General features: G+C 48.9%; 4 protein-coding genes across 4 annotated transcripts, besides 3 other annotated features; 2 read left to right on the forward strand and 2 right to left on the reverse strand.

The window, feature by feature from the left end:
* Positions 1-185: 185 nt before the first annotated feature.
* Positions 186-211: a microsatellite.
* Positions 212-5,076: 4,865 nt separating this feature from the next.
* On the forward strand, positions 5,077-7,086 carry FPSE_02705 (uncharacterized protein; the record flags this gene model as incomplete). The annotated part of the gene is made up of 3 exons (XM_009255824.1): positions 5,077-5,097; positions 5,660-5,782; positions 5,872-7,086. The coding sequence occupies 3 exons, from the start codon at positions 5,077-5,079 to the stop codon at positions 7,084-7,086; spliced, it is 1,359 nt and encodes a 452-aa protein (XP_009254099.1).
* An 18-nt stretch (positions 7,087-7,104) lies between these two features.
* Positions 7,105-7,148: a microsatellite.
* A 619-nt stretch (positions 7,149-7,767) lies between these two features.
* On the reverse strand, positions 7,768-8,865 carry FPSE_02704 (uncharacterized protein; the record flags this gene model as incomplete). The annotated part of the gene is made up of 1 exon (XM_009255823.1): positions 7,768-8,865. The coding sequence occupies one exon, from the start codon at positions 8,863-8,865 to the stop codon at positions 7,768-7,770; it is 1,098 nt and encodes a 365-aa protein (XP_009254098.1).
* An 801-nt stretch (positions 8,866-9,666) lies between these two features.
* Positions 9,667-11,882, reverse strand: FPSE_02703 (uncharacterized protein; the record flags this gene model as incomplete). Its single annotated transcript, XM_009255822.1, has 5 exons — positions 9,667-10,243; positions 10,294-11,574; positions 11,627-11,712; positions 11,763-11,787; positions 11,845-11,882. The coding sequence occupies 5 exons, from the start codon at positions 11,880-11,882 to the stop codon at positions 9,667-9,669; spliced, it is 2,007 nt and encodes a 668-aa protein (XP_009254097.1).
* Positions 11,883-14,025: 2,143 nt separating this feature from the next.
* Positions 14,026-16,154, forward strand: FPSE_02702 (uncharacterized protein; the record flags this gene model as incomplete). The annotated part of the gene is made up of 4 exons (XM_009255821.1): positions 14,026-14,211; positions 14,316-14,675; positions 14,726-15,488; positions 15,547-16,154. The coding sequence occupies 4 exons, from the start codon at positions 14,026-14,028 to the stop codon at positions 16,152-16,154; spliced, it is 1,917 nt and encodes a 638-aa protein (XP_009254096.1).
* Positions 14,398-14,468: a microsatellite.
* Positions 16,155-16,202: the final 48 nt, after the last annotated feature.

Below are 16,202 nucleotides of genomic sequence, written 5' to 3' on the forward strand. Positions count from 1 at the left end.
GGGGTATGGCCTTTGCGCTGTATGTTGTAGCGGTCGACAGCGTTTCCGAAAATACGGTGACTGATCCAAGTGGAATAGAGCAAAGCCTCGAACGGTCGATTTCGGGTTGAGGGAAAGAGAAATATCGTTGGCAATAATATCGTCGAGATGTATTTCGTGTTGTTATTGTTGCTGTGCAGAGGAGAAAAGAAGGAAAGAAGGAAAGAAAGAAGGCAGTAAAGAACCGACAGCAATAAGGATTGATAACCGAATTAGGCCTTCGCTGCGCTGTCCTGTAGCAGGTGCCTATTCCGTGTTCTCCGAAAGAGTTCAAATTGAATTGAACCTCAACTGAACTGGAGATGCCCCTGGTGATTTCGTCCGGCAGCGATCCCACTTACGGACACGAAGGCGACATGGGGGTTTCTTTGATGAGGATATCGAGTGAAGGTTGACGAGATAAGAAGATGCAGATCTGTTTGCGCAAGTAGGGTAGAATGTATGAATTATGATGGAAAAGGTTAATGTCGAAGCACGATGAAACGATGCGCAAGTATTCAAAAAGGGATATCGATTCCAGTTTGGCAGCAGGGATGCGCTGCGATGCGATTTGCCTCTGAGGAGCGGTATCTGGCAATGGTAGGAGTAAAAGTTCAAAGGTATGTCATATCAGAGAAGGTAAAGAAAGAAAGAAAGACCAATATAATGTCAACTCAGAAGAGTCAGTAGATCATGACTGAACTATCAATCAATCAATCCCCCAGGCCTGGATAATAATAGTTGCAATAGGTGGTTAGCACCTCAACAATTACCGTTGAACAGTGTTGCTGCCAGTCATGATCCATGTCTGCTACGGATACTTCAAAGATCAATCCTATATCGATAACCTCAGGTCAGGTCAAGACAGGACATGGGCGAATGGACGGATCACTATTGGTGGGGCACGGAGCGATCTCAGCTTGATGAGGTGGATAAGAGGTAAAATGAAGAGGATACTCTTCTCATACGTGCAATAAAGGTAGCAGTTCAGGCTATCTTGGTGGAGTCTGTACCTGTTGAAGCAGGCTGCTTCAGGTACTCGAGTGCCGGTTGGCTTATCCTACCAATGAAGCTGATACACGCGACGAAACACACGGATGATCAGCAGAGACAGCGAACAGCTGGAGTATTATATTATATGTGATAACGACCAACTAATAAGAAGAGCGCATAACAGATAATTGACCAGCCACTGAACCGTTGGATCAATGATTTCTTTTGCAATGCGGATAATACACCTGTGGCTGTTTGACGGTGATGATGTAGGTGGAAATGAAACGACATCCTCAACGCAACGACTTGTCCAAGTTGGGAAGTACCTACGAAGAAACGAAAGAGCTTAGAGCTTCTCCACGACACGGGCCATCAGTGTCGTGATCGGTCCAATTGACAAATGTCGTTGAGCACAGTTTGTTGATCTGGGAGGATCTCAGCATATTACGGCCCGTATGTAATCTATCCTATGCATCACCAACACCCTCCGCGGCTCAGATCAGGTCAATGACAAAAGTTCTTAATGGTTCATCAAAGAAATGTAAAACTCTGGGGAACAACTTGACAAATGACAGCCTATTGGCGAACTGTCAAAAAAATGTGACGACTGTTTTTGGTTCCTGGCTAACGGATCAATCACATCTGTTGACCTGCATGAGACCAACCAGGAAGTCCAGCCAGGCCCGGTCCTTCGGGAAACCTTCCTCACCTAGACCTGGTAAATTATCAAATGGCGACAGAAGGGTGTTGTCGATGAAACGATATTGCAACAATCATCTCTCGTTTTTCTTATTCTTGCGTGGGGGGGAAGGGGGTTGTTACATAGTAGTAGGCTGTTTGCTTTCCGTCTCATCCGTGTCTGACAAGAAGCTGTGAGTGAGCACAGAAATTGGACTGAGCGTCTCTCGGCTTCACGATAGACCGAAGAATGCGGAAAGGGAAGTTTACGGAAACCAAGGTTTCCTCGTCTCGGTCCTTTATGGTCTTCCCGTCGAAAGCTGGCCCTCTCCATTCCTCAGCTTTCATATGTATTTGGTGGTTGTACTCGAACTGCAGCATGTCCCTTCCCATGTATGCCAGTGCTGATCCAGGGCCATCTCATCCCCTGAGACACGCCTCGTCTTGGCAATCTACGCCCACCGCGCCACGGTTTAGCCTCTTTGTGGGAATAGTAAGCAGCTAGATTTATCAGGGAATAGCTCCACAGGCTAAGCAGACCACGAGACACCTTCCAGCCCACCTAGAGAGTCAGGTACAATTATGAGGCGGACAGGCGAGAGAAGTTCGAACTGGCGGGACAGACAACAGTCGGTCAATCCTTTCTGATGCAAACAAAGACGACTCCGCTGCTGTGCGGATACGATGCTTGACAGTTTATCTACATACGTACACAGTAGCTCAGTGGGGGTAGCTATCATAGCTAAATGACGAGCAGCAGCATAATGATCTCGTTAAACCCACGAGATGGTTTACAGGTGCGTAGGCGAATTGTAAATGCATATGTACACACCTACATACCAGCTAGGAGGATAGTCTTATGCAAGGGGCCATGGCATGTTACCGAACTGAACTCTGTTTTTAGTATCATCACAAACACCAACATGGAATTTGTATTCTCGTTCGGGGCTGATGAAGCAGACACCAGACATAGGCACTATTATTGGGTTGCTCTAATGCAGCAAGAGGGCATAGACTGGCGGTTACTCGACCACCATATTAGGTAGGTAGGTACAGAAGGATTCATAAAGCCGAACGCACAGTCAAAGCACGACCTGGATCTATTTGAACAACGCACGCATCCTGTCAAGCACGGAACATGTCTTCCTTATTCCCTTTAACAGCCTGCAGAGAAGCTTACGTAGAAGCCATTCTGAGTGGGTTTCTGCTTGAAAGGACCCTTGTTAGCCAGTCCCCTTCAGTTCGGAGATCCTTTTAGGCGCCATTGAGGCCCCTTCTCTGCCTCATTATGCAGTACAATTGTACATTGCGTTTCTTGGGCTGTGTTGCAGACAAATCAGGGCGTTTGACATGGCACGCCAAGAAAGCATGTTAGCAAAAGCCATCCTACCACAAGCTCAGGTACAGATGCGCTATTGAACAACGAGATATGCAATGCCATGGCGTATTGCTGATCATTGAATTATTGAACAAGCGTCAAGCCTCCCTCCTCTCTCTCTTTCGTCCTTCCCACCCCCCAAAAAAAACATTAAGCGCGCCCACGAGCCCTGGACGAAGGGGGAGGACGAGACGCTGTGCCCTTTCGAAACTCGTGTTTATGTACTCCTAACACCCTTGCGGGGGGAGTTCTCTGACAAGTGATTGACAAGCGCGGAGAGTCGCCAATCAAGGTCACCATGCCCGACTGGGCGGCATTGGGCTTCACATTGATAAAGTGTCCTTGGTATCTCGACCAATAGAGAGGGTATTTTAGAGCAGGTTTGGAAGAGGAATGCCGGGTTGGACTAGCGTTGAGATGATAGCATGGGGGGGATGGGTCCAGGGCGAGCGGCTTCAGAGTTTCTAAAGGGTGCATCATGATGATAACCAACAACGCCGTCATTAGCACATATATCAGGATTCCGTTAATTATGAACCAGACCAGTGTGATAATCATGTTGTTGACAGGCGTCGCTGTAGCAGCGGCCTCGCACACACACACACACGCAGATAATGATAGGCTGAGACAAACCTCAGCTGTCCAACCAAAGGATGCTCGAGGCTTTTTGGTTAGCCCGGGATAAAGTTGGCTCTATTTTTGAGGTTTTGTTTCTTGTTGTTTGATCATGGTTGTTTAGGTGTTGATGGTAATGAACCGCAAACTATTACTGGGCAGTTTGTAGTAAATGGCGTGAGATGGTTTGAACTCTTCTCCCGTCTTAATCTAGATTCTCCCTATCATGTTGTATCATCGTCACCACTAACAGAGTCTCCTGTTTATTGCTGTCGGTCGCTATTCCTGTTCCTATCACTTGCAGTCATTGCTGCAGGTAGGGCATTTGTTACAGCGGCGTGGTGCTGTAGTGTCTTCTGTAGCATCCACTTGATCAAGTCAACCGCCCTCTTTTTTCTCGTTTTTTTTTATTCTTTCACAACATCCACTTTGGAGAACCACTCTCAACCAACAAGCGTTCTGTCGCAATTCTCGTTTTTTTCTTCATCAGCGCCGCGCAAATAGTTGATCGTCCTTTCAGACAGACTTTCGCTCATCCATCCCTCCATCTCAGTCTTGCAGCCATACTAATTTAACATCCTTCTTTCTATCGATCACACGCCACACCTTCCCGTCCACTACCCGCGCCTCCATCAATCATCACCTACGAGAGCCCGTCGCAGGATTGTTAACTAAAACCGTGCTCTTGGGAACGAACGGACTCAGACTCTCAGACTCCGTCTCAACAGACCCCGGTCTCGTCTCCAGGACCCCTCCACCTGACTCTACTATCGTCTCTTGCTGGACCAGGCGGGACCACACTCACCTGGCCTGGCTCTATCTTTGTCCCGCCCCTCCATCAAATTTCGTACTGTTGTCAACTCAGCCAACTTTGTTTCCGCCTTTTTTTTTCAACCTTCACTCGGCCAACGAGACGCATTCCTGTCTCTATCCGTGGGGGAAAATTGACTATTTTTCCTTGGAGTGCCTCATTTTCATCTCTGAATCACTTGTCAAGCTTATGCTGCCCAAGTCGTGCCCAAACAACAACCCAACGCAACCTTGACAAGCTAGTCTTTTGCGCCTGTCATATCAGCAACCTTGCCCAGTCCACACAGAGCTTTGAGATCAAGCACTGCCCCCGGTTTTATTTTTGCTTCAAAACGTCCCAAGGCCGAATCATTTCGTCCCAAGACCCTTGCACCCCTCCACTCCCAGCCTTTACTGGAAGCCCAGCAGCCAGCAGTTCTGCAGTCTCTTCAAGACGTTGAATCTGAGCTGTTCCCCCGTTAAATACCGAGGGCCTCTCTGAACCGCACCGTTGTGCAGGTTTACTTCTCTTCTTCTCCGTTCAACCCGCCTAACTAACATAATCGTCCGCTTCGACACTCGAGTGTCGTTTTAACCCAGCAGCCATGGTTTCCTTTTCCTGTGAGGTACGTTTGCTTTTTGTCTCTTCCTCCATTGTTGGTATGCCATGGTCTGGCGTGCCCTGGTCTCGCAAGCCTCGATTATCCATTCCCTCGGCTCGCATAGTTTATGCTGGCTGGCTGGCTGGCCTGTTCTGGTTTCCAAATCCTCCCGCCGCTCAAGCCATCCTCATATCTTATCCCCCCTCCGTTTCCATATCTCAAACACAATTGCTTTGCATTACATTGCAATGCAATGCCCACCCTTCAACCCAAATACAAGCCCACCTGAATGCCCACCCCCCCAAAACAACATCATACACGCCTGACATCACTCCTACCACACCATTCTTGTCACGAACTGCCTCCTTCAAGGGACACCCCTTCTTCCCCATGCCGATCTCCTGGCCCACCATAAACCGTCCTGCCATGCTCTCGCCTCCCCTGGCATCCCTCAAATATCCCAGTACACCACCCCGCCGCATCGAACGAGTCTCCATTGTCTTGCATCCCACTTATACCCTTCATGCCGTAGTCAACTTCAACAGCTTTCATCTTTCTTATACTAACCCAACTTTCCTTCATATAGAACTGCGGCGACGTTCTCACCAAGAAGAAACTCGACCCTCACCGCAATCGTTGTCGCGGCGCTACCTTCACCTGCATTGATTGTATGGTGTATTTCCCCGGCGTTCAGTACCGATCTCATACCGTATGTACTACCAGGACTGGCTCGAGGGCCATAGCTTCTTCCCTCGACTCATAGCCCCTGACTCTGTGTAATCATCTGACATCATATAGAGTTGCATGACCGAGGACCAAAAGTACCAGGGCGCCCTTTATAAAGACAAGAAGAACAAGAAACAAAAACACTCTCATAACCACGACAACCAGCAACACTACATCCAGGATCAAACAATGGCAGCCGTTCAAGCCCCCGTCAACCACACCGCGACCATGAACCACTATGCCTACGTTGAGGATGCCCCCGAGGACCAGTTCGGCTGGGCCGAGTACGAAGAGAGCAGCGACGACGAGTCTCCCAACGGCCCTCCACCTGAGGCTCCCACTCCACCTTCCGCTGCCCCCGAACCCCATGTGGACGTCTTTGAGTTCCTCGTTGGAACTGGCCAGACGCCCAATGCCTCCAACATGAACTTGGGAGAGCAGGACTTGCCTGATGGTGAGCCAGGAACCTCTATGGTTCGATACGAGCCCAAGGACAAGCAAGACGAGTACAGCTTCATGGACGACGACGAGCCTATTGTCGAATATGGAAGCGGACCCGTGCCCACCGCCGAATTTGTCACGCCAGCCCCGAAATCCGAGAGACGCAAGAGCCGCAGCAGCACTGAGAAGAAGGACAAGAAGCGCAAGCACCTCCACGTCGACATCCCCAACGACCAAGTTATGACAGATGCCCCTCCTGTTTTACACTCTGGACTGACTGGTGGCATCAACCGTATGATGCGTCCTGTGTACCCTCCATCTCCTGACTACTCCGGTGGTGACATGCCCGATGCCTCTCCTACCAGCCCCCTCAAGAAGACAAAGCACTCCAAGCACTCCAAGCACTCCAAGAGTGCCTCTGCCAGTCACAGCATCTTTGGCATGATTGCTGGCAGCAAGCCCAAGTCCAAGTCCACCAAATCCAAGACCAAGTCATCATCATCATCAAAGTCGAAGAAGAGCTCTTCCTCCTCCAAGAAGGAGAAGAAGGAGAAGAAGCCTCAACAGCTTATTGAATATCGCCCCCAGAGCAAGGACGGCAACGAACCCAACGAAGGCCAAGTGGTGCTTTACAAGCCCCGTGCTGATGTCTTCCTCAGCTTCGTTGACAAGGGTCCTGAAAGCGAGAAGGGTGTCAGCTTGAACCGTGTTCTCAAGCGCTTCCACCGAGAGCGTGAGGCCAACGGCAGCGAGCTGGGCAAGGGCAAGGAAGAGAAGGAGCTTTGGAGGTCACTCCGACTCCGACAAAATGACCAAGGCGAGATCGTCCTGTTCTCTGTCGAGTAAGCGCCAACCGAGCCTGAGCAAAACCAAACAAAGTAAAAAAAAAGAAAACCAAAACAAAACAATATCAACCAACCAACCAACAACAGCTGGACATTGTGCCAAAGAATCGGACAGAGACCGGTCATGGGATTAAGGAGTTATGAGTTCGCTGATGCATTGAAGCAACGTTTTTTTTTTTCACGATACCTTTATGGGACAAGCTTTCATTCTGTGTACAAGTTTTTACGGGACAGATGGAATTGAAGGGGTTCAGCTAGCTCGGCAGGTGTGTACCTGGCGGTTGCGAGTGATGGGCCCCTGAATTCGATCGGTAATTGTGTATAAGTATGTATACAAAGGAGTGATTGGGTGGGCGATCCTTTGCTTGATGCAAGGATGGGCCCTTTTTTCTTGGTGTCGAGATTTTTATTCTTTCAAGACTATGTTTTGGGAAGCCGACTGGCGGATAATTGGTGGCTTGTATGAGGAATTGGATCGGATTGGAAAGGATACCACGGGAGGTTTGGAGCATTTTTTATATAGCAGCATCGTAGCTGCTCTGATGATACCCAGTGGCGCTGAGCCTCGGTATCTCTTTTTCTTATTTGAAGCATCTGTTACTTGGATGCAGTTGAGCATATTAATATCTGTTCATCTGAACTGTACTGTATATTTTACAGATGGAATACAAGTTAAAGTAAATTACATCACTCGCAACGGTAGAATATGTTGAGCCATGGCTTCCCGACGACACAATGGACACTCGGGCTTCTCTCTCACCCAGTCCCCTATGCACTCCCAGCAAAAGACGTGACCGCATTGTGTTGCTGAGGGATCTTTCATCTCTTCTAAGCAGAGGGTACACTTTCTCTGTTGTCCACCCTTTATGTAGCCCATAGTATTATCACCAGTCAACTGGAGGCGCGGCACGGTCGCTGCTGGTGTGTGCGTCGCAGCAAAGATGTCAACTTTGGTTTTGGAGCCTGGTCCGCCTGTGGACAGCAGCAAGTTGTTGTCTTGGTTGTAAGCACCATCATGATTAAGAGAGATGTCGTCAGACGATCCGAAGGCGGCGCGTTCGCGAGCCGCTGATTCGGTGATGGTAGAGCGAATATGCGAATAACTCTGAACGGCGAGCTGGACCACTAGCAGCACACCAAGTAGCTCATACCCTGCGCGGTCGGGCGTATCGGGGACGGTGCGTGTAAAGACATATCGCAGGGAAAGGAGTCGCTTAGACAATTGGTAATATGTGCCGCTAAAGTAGAAAAGTGCTAGAATAACAGCTTGAAAGGGAGCGCCCGATGTAAAAGAGCTCAGATGTTGTTCCAGGTATGACCATATGCGCGCCTCACGCCCTGTAGCTGACTGGCCATCCCTTTTGCGCAGGGTTTCCAATCGCCGCTGCAGAAGCTTGCGAACTCGGGCGCGCAGTCCGGGCAGTACCCGGGCAGCAATATAGGGGAGGAGAATGCTGGCGGCCACGTAGCCGGCGCGACGGTCAATGGCAGGCAGTTGGCCGTCGCGCGCATCAATCTGCACAAGATCGCAGTACTCCTCGCCGAGCGTGCGGTTACCGGGGATCGTGGTGAGGGCAAAGTAGGCGAGTGCCGCGAGGGTCTGGATCTCGGGGGCGCGGGCGTGTGTTAGGCGGGCGCCGCGGAGGCGACGGTGCAGGTCGCTGAGGATCTGGGCGAGATGGCCGGTAAAGTATGCATCCTTTTGGTGAGAGCGAATGATGTCGGGGGCGGTGGCGAAAGGGTATGGTGATGTTGTTGTGGTTGTCGAGGAGGAGGACATGATGTTTGATTTATTGATCGGCAGACAAGAGCGCGAGGGGATGCGCAATGCGCAGATTGTTGTGGATGGGATGATCGAATGTGGTGTGATCCTTTGTATCGATCGGTAGATTCAAGCGGATTCAAAATGAAAATTAATTACGGGAAGATATTTTGGCGATGATAAAGAAAGTTGGTTGTTGGTGTTGAAGATTGGACCTCGGCCGGCATCTGTTCAGCCCCAGGTTCAAGCTCAACTTAACGCGCTAGTCTAAAGTCTTCGGTAAAGCTCCCCGCGTTCTCCGTCTCCATCTCTTCTCCATGTGAATCTGTCTGATTTCCTTTTTAGGACAAATGTAAACATGGACTTTGAATCTCAAAATCAGTGCTGTTTATCAGATAAGAAGAAACGATACGAGTTAGTCAAGAGACGTCATTTCGCATGATTGTTTTCTTGAAATTCTGGGTTGGATGAGAACTTGCTCATGCAGGGTGAAAAACTCGATCCTGCAGAGTGACATATGGGAAGGGGGGGAAGAAAATGAGGCCAGCGTCGATACGCCAATCATGTCACCGTACATATATTGTGGTATAGATTGGCTCTTCTATAGGGCCATGCAGGTATTTCTGTCAACACTGCATGATGTGCGGGCTATATCATGACCTACCCACCTGTCATGACCGTTGATCTAAAGAACATCAACATAACATGTTTCCTTCCCATACTGCTGACTGCGCAACAGTTGGGGGGTTCTATCTAAAGGCATGCTGAGCTTCGTAGTTACATGCTCAAATCTATATCTGCTTGTATCAGTACCTCCGACTATTGAGGGCCCAAAGATGGCTGGTTGAAATCAAATGGCGCCATGACACCTTGTTCGGAGCCCTGAAGCTGCATACTCAAAAACTCATCCGTCACAAGAGTGCCCAGCTCCTCGCCCCATTGCGCCATGAGATCTGCCGTGACATTGTGGTCCAGTTCCAGACCGTTCATGAGATCAGGTCCAATGAGGGGATCCTCGGGAGGCATCACGACCTGTGCGTTACGTGCTCGTACAACGTAGTCTTTGATCTCGCCCATACATGGCCAGGTATGTTGGACTTCCTCCATTGCGTCAATCACAGTGGAGAGGGATCGCGCAATATCTGAGTCTTCCCATGATGCACTCTGGAAGAATCTCTTCATCATAATGGTACCTGCTGCGGTGGAAAGGGTCTGTACAAAGTCGAGTGGCAGTGAGCGGTAGCGATAATGTCGCGAGTATGTCCGCATTAGACGGAGTATAGCTTGCAGCGACTCGTAGCAAATTTCTACGTCTTCACTTTCGGCGATGCCCTGCTTTTCGTACAGGTGAGAAGGTGGCCGGTGCAGGATAATCATGATTGTATGAAACAACATGCTGTGACTTTTTAGCAATAGGGGACAAGACTTGTTGAGTAAGAGACTTACTGCATACGGAGCACAGATGGCTGTACTATGCCGACAGTCCATTGGTTCCAGTGAAGTGTCCCAGGTAGACTTGAAAGCCATTTTGTGAGGGACACGTGTATCTGTCGCGACCTGGTAGCAGCGACAGTCGCATCCACGTTACCTCGACGATTCTCAAAGAGATCGGTGATCATTAGGTGGGCGATCTTGCATAACTCTGCCTGGTAGATGAATGAACCAACAAGAGCAACGCCATCCTCAAACTCTGTCGCAGAAGCCCCTTTACAGATATACGTATCGAGCAACCCTTCCCAGTCTGGAGGATACTGTAGTCTTATCGTGTTACGCACATCTGACTCGCTAGGGTGTAGAGCTGGCGGTCTTCCAAAGTAGAGACTCAATTGCTTATCAGCGATGAAAATGGCCCAGTAGACTCGTCTCAGGATTTCCGTATCGCGGTTTGAAGTCCCCTCGCTTGAGGCATCCCAGTTGTTTGGGTCGAGATGAAGACCCATCTCGTGCGCGAGACGAAAGGCCATGCCAGCAAAAAGCCAGCCCTTTGAAGTATGGCCTACACCAATTTCTCGATATCCCAGTAGGGCTAGTGCTTGAAGAGTAGTAAGCTCCGGGCTATCGAGGTCCGCATAGATGAGTTGCTGGGCCTGGTGAGCGAAGATGTCGGAGACTGAGCGAAATTCGTCGAGCTGCATGGCGCCCAGAGAACAGATGGCGAAGAGCAGGGCATCCGAGTAATATTTCCCTGAGCCCACATCGTAGTCTCTCAGGAAGTATTCTCGGTATATGAGCATGTGGAATTGATATTGGTACTGAAAATAGGCGGCCATGCATGTCTGCGACGTCTCGTCGTGCGGTGCGTATACAAAGTTTGCATCGCTCGGGCTGCTGCTTGCGCTTGTCTCTGGTATACCCCCCATAGTCATGGCAGACGTAGAATTGGCTTCAAGAGGAGGACTCATGTCATCTGGTGATAGCGAGACATCTTGGGAGAGGTGGATGTGAAAAGCACTGGTGCCCCCAAAGAATTGTGTCGCATGGCTTGACCGAGGTCTTCTCAACTGTCCAGAACGTACCTGTGCAGCAACTACTTTAGGGTCGGTGTTGGATTTTGCATGATCAGTTGTTGCCTTTTGTGGCATGTCTAGTGAAGTTGGTGGTGAGAGTGCGATCTCGGATAGCATGTCGTCCCTCTCTGCACTGTCGGCAACGGCGAGCTTGCGGATAAGCAACTCGAGAGATGCCACTTGGCCCTCTAGAGCTTGAACGTAGCCTTTGGATATAGGTCTTTATGGGGCAATTAGTGAGGGTTCTTAGCAAGGTGTAGATAGAGTCATACCGCTGCTTCTCTCCGCTACCACTGAGGATACATTCTGTGCCAGCCTTGATGCAGCGTGAGCATGGCCGTTTTCGATCACATTTTATCTAATAGTTTGTTAGAGAGGTATTCCGGAGTCAGAGACGTATATATGCACCTTGCGGCGGCGACATCGCTCACAGCTGTAGTGATGGTTCGAGTCAGCAAATGAAAGCCGATGAGGGGAATATAAGACTAACGATATCTTGATAGACTCGCCCATTGGTGTTTCCTCCATGATGATAAATGTGGAGAGTTCTTCTAATAAGATTTAAGCTTGTGATGTGCTCTGTTATTGAGAAGCAATCACCCATTGGGAAATAAAAGGTGGTTTGGTTGGTGATGGAATGGATGGTTCGTTACGGCGCCAAAAGTAGTAAGCCCCTGTCAGCGAACTATACTGAACCTGTCACTTGACCGTGCTAGGCCTCAAACAACGACTTACATTATGGCATCAGTATATTGGTTTATACCTGTTATTTGCAGGAAGTTACTTTCTCTACTAAGGATGAATCAACAATACAAAACTAGAACCATCGTGAGACGCAATTGATAAATTGTTGATTTCAACACTGAGGTTCCATCTATGCATCCTAGGGTAGGCCTAATTGCTGCAAGGGCTTTGCATCGCATGTACATCACTGCCCTGAGGCACAGCTTTCAGTGTTGGTCATCACATGCAATGACCTTGAATCTGCGACTCCTGGCTCACTCAGCTATCACTTGCCTGTTGATTTAATTTCCGGTGTTCCGTCTTACTGCAGTATGTATAGACAGGCACTTGGTGAATGGCCTGTAACAACAACAACAACCAACAGCCAACACCATCACGTCACGATACATGTCGCTAATTCAAAGTTATTTCGACAAGTCACCACAGCCAGGACGAGATACAAAAAGCAAGTCGTCCCTCGGCCATTAACGGTACCAGCACGGACTACTGAGAGAAATACAGCATGCATCTGTGCTTAACACTCGATCCACAATAAATTGAACAAACTAGGCATGTCCGAATAGAGACAGCAGCACGTTGATGTTGGGTTCTTTTAATGTTGTCTTGGGTGGGAAAGCTACGGCCGTGAGCGATTAGGAACTTTTGAGTGACACATCGACAGAGCTGAAAGGGTAGTAAGCCTTGGCATTTAGAGTAGGGGTTAATCTTAAAGATTGGGGGTTAACAATGTGGGTTAAAATGTGTTTTAAAAGAGGTGATTCTTTGTGTCTTTGCTACTAGTCAGTTCCCTATCATGTTAAATGCTACAGGAGTCAGACAGAGTGCCTATTGCAACAACATCATTCCTCCAGGGTGAGTTCTTGTTTTAGGAAATGGCCGAAGAGTTATCTAGATTACAACTGCACAATAATAAGACCATCTTCAATAGACTAGGACCGATGCCAAGAAGGTAGCATTCTGCCCTACGCCGCAATCTGCAACATGGCCCGGTGACTGCGACTCCATCTCTCTTTTCGCATGACTTGAGAATGAATCCTTGTTATTGACTGAAAGAGTCCAGCCCGTCTTTTTGACTCGAGGTTGTGGGTTCCTACAGTAGCGTTAAATCGTGTCCAATGATGTTCGTGGTGCTGCTCATCGCCCCTGTACCTGCGGGCTATGGCTCAGTGGCTGCATCGCTAACGGTTACCCGAACGCCTGAGCATTTACCGTTACAAACGCTAATTCAGCCTCTACTTGAGTCTTTATATCATCGCAACTCATCACTACTAACCCAGGTACTAACACAATTCTCATTGTCTGATGTGACCAACGTGACTTTGGACTAACCAGTAAAGTCTCACAACAAAAGACACAGTCTGGCCCTGGACCAGTCACCAGTTGGCTGCAGCTACCACTCTACTTATCAGCTCGCCATAACCGCCCACAAACCCCCTTGTAGATAAATGGTCCCTGTAGCTCTTCATGCACGGGTGTGGCGGCCGACTAGGATTCTTGAAAGCCAAAGACCGAATCCGTTTAGACGAGGGGAATAAATAAATATAAACAAGGGTATTTTTATGTCAGAACTAACAGTCGGTTCTCTTAGACTACGACCAACAAGGCATGAGACGATAGCCAGGGCAGAAAGTCTTGGTATCTCTGCTGCATTGCTTCGTACATGTAAATATGGGTATTCGCGATCCATTAAGTATTGTCAGCTTCCAGCTATTAAACCCACCGATCCCCTGCTCTGTTTTTCTTTGTTCGGGTTCCGCTCCTTCAATGCTCAAGAGTTTTGTATTCTTGGCTACCCCATCATTTTATTAACCTGATACGGCCAGCGTTTAACCACCCGTTGACGACTCCGTGAACATTCATATACGTATATATCTCACTCTTCGAGACGTTCCTCCGTCTCTCGAGAAACTCGCCATTCAGAGATATAATGGCGGCCGCTCCAAAACGACAGGATCCAATCTCTGAAGAAGACTCTGCTCATATTCCCAACGAAACGATAGCACCTACGAAAAAGCCCAGTCGAAAAAAATGGTTCATAATCGGTGGGATCGTGGTTCTTGTTGTCTTGGTGTTGAGTTTAGCGTTGGGACTGTACTACGGACTTAAGAAAAAGGTGAGCTCCTTTTTACTTTGTATCTCAAGTAATGACATGCACCTGCCTATTATTCTTGGTCGAGTCTTTTATCTGCAACGCGACTAAAGTGTGTTTTCTCAAAGGAGCACAGCGTCGTTAATGATAGTGCTGCCAAAAGTAACGCCGATCCTCCACAACCCAGCAATGTTCCAGACAAAAACTCGAATGATAGTGATGATAATAATAATGATGATGACAACGATAATAACAATGACAAGGGCAATGATAATGGTAATAGCAAGGGAGAGAGCTCCGATGAAAGCACGAAAAAGAAAGAAGGTCCCTTTGTTGACTTGGGTTACTCTCAATATGAGGGCAACGTCCTCTCCAGCGATATCTACGAGTATCTAGGCATACGCTATGCCAAATCCACTTCTGGTGACATGCGCTGGAAAGCACCTGTCGCGCCAGACTCTACAACCGAAGTCTTGAAAGCTCAAAAGGTATACGCCCTCGCACTTCGTATATAAACGACCTACTTACATCTCTCTAGTACGCCCCTTTCTGCCCAGGAGTCAATGACCGTCTTGGTTCAACAATCGACGAAGACTGTCTCTTCGTCAACGTCTGGGCCCCAGCAAATGCAACCTCGGACTTGAAACTCCCCGTCATGGTCTTTTTCCAATCCGGCGGTTACATCAGGAATGCATCTCCCTATATCAACGGTTCCGGACTCGTCACTGCTTCAAACAACAGCATAATCTATGTCAACTTCAACTACCGCGTTGGCCTGTTCGGCTTTTTGGCTGGCAAGGAGATCAAGGAGGATGGCGACCTGAACGCTGGTCTGCTGGACCAAAGGTTTCTTCTAAAATGGGTTCAGGAGCACATTAAAGAATTCGGTGGTGACTCTGAGCGTGTCATCCTTCACGGTCAATCCGCTGGAGCTGGATCAGTGGCTCTTCAACTCGCCGCCTACGGTGGTAAAGACGAGGGTCTCTTCGCGGGTGCCATTGCCGAATCGGTCTTTATGCCTGGTCTACCAGAACCCGAAGATATTCAGTACCAATTTGACCGAGTCGTCAACGCAACAGACTGCTCTGAAGATGACGACACGTTGGCGTGCCTCCGGGGGATGGATTCGTCAGCTCTACAAGCTCAAAACATAAAGGCTCCTTTCGACGGACGAGACTACCGCTCCTACTTCTACTGGGCTCCCACTACCGATGGCGACATGTTCCCAGATTTCCCCTCCGATCTCTACAAAAAGGGTAACTTTGCCAAGGTGCCACTGCTAACTGGCTCTTGTACCAACGGTAAGTTTTCAAGACTTGACCCCTTTTCTCCATTAAAAAATACTGACTCAATATCCAGAGGGCTCCAACTATGCCGTCAACGCAGGCAGCTCAGCCCAATTCATCCGATACATGCAAAACGAATACCCCTATCTCACAACTGAAAACACTGAAACCATCTTGGAACTTTACCCCAAGGAACCCGCACTCCCAAAGCACGACATCTGGTTCCCCTCAGCCTCCCGCGCATATGCTGAGGTCACCTTTGTCTGCCCTACCAATAACATGCTTGACGCCTACGTTGAACACGCCGACCCCGAGACTCTCTGGTCTTATCGCTATAACGTCCAGATCACGGAATTCATTGAGGATGGCCTTGGTGTCCCTCACGTTGCAAACGCACCCGCAGTCTTTGGCCCCGACTACACTGCTGCCAAGGCTGGACCCAGCTATCGCACTTACAACGCGCCCATGATACCTGTCGTGCAGAGTTACTGGATTAGCTTTGTCCATAACCTCGACCCCAACAAGGATCGATACGAAGGAACCCCTAAGTGGGAGAACTGGGGAGACGATCAACGCCGCCTGGTGTTCGAATTGAACAACAACACCATGGAGAGTGTTGACCAGGGCCAGAAGGACCGTTGCCAGGCTTGGCTCGACATGAGTGATTCTACCAAGCAATAACGATGTTTACGACTCACAAGCGCTCGCCACGGTAATCTACTTGATACC

The sequence above is a fragment of the Fusarium pseudograminearum genome, chromosome 4, assembly GCF_000303195.2.
Source record: "Fusarium pseudograminearum CS3096 chromosome 4, whole genome shotgun sequence".
NCBI lineage: Eukaryota > Fungi > Ascomycota > Sordariomycetes > Hypocreales > Nectriaceae > Fusarium > Fusarium pseudograminearum.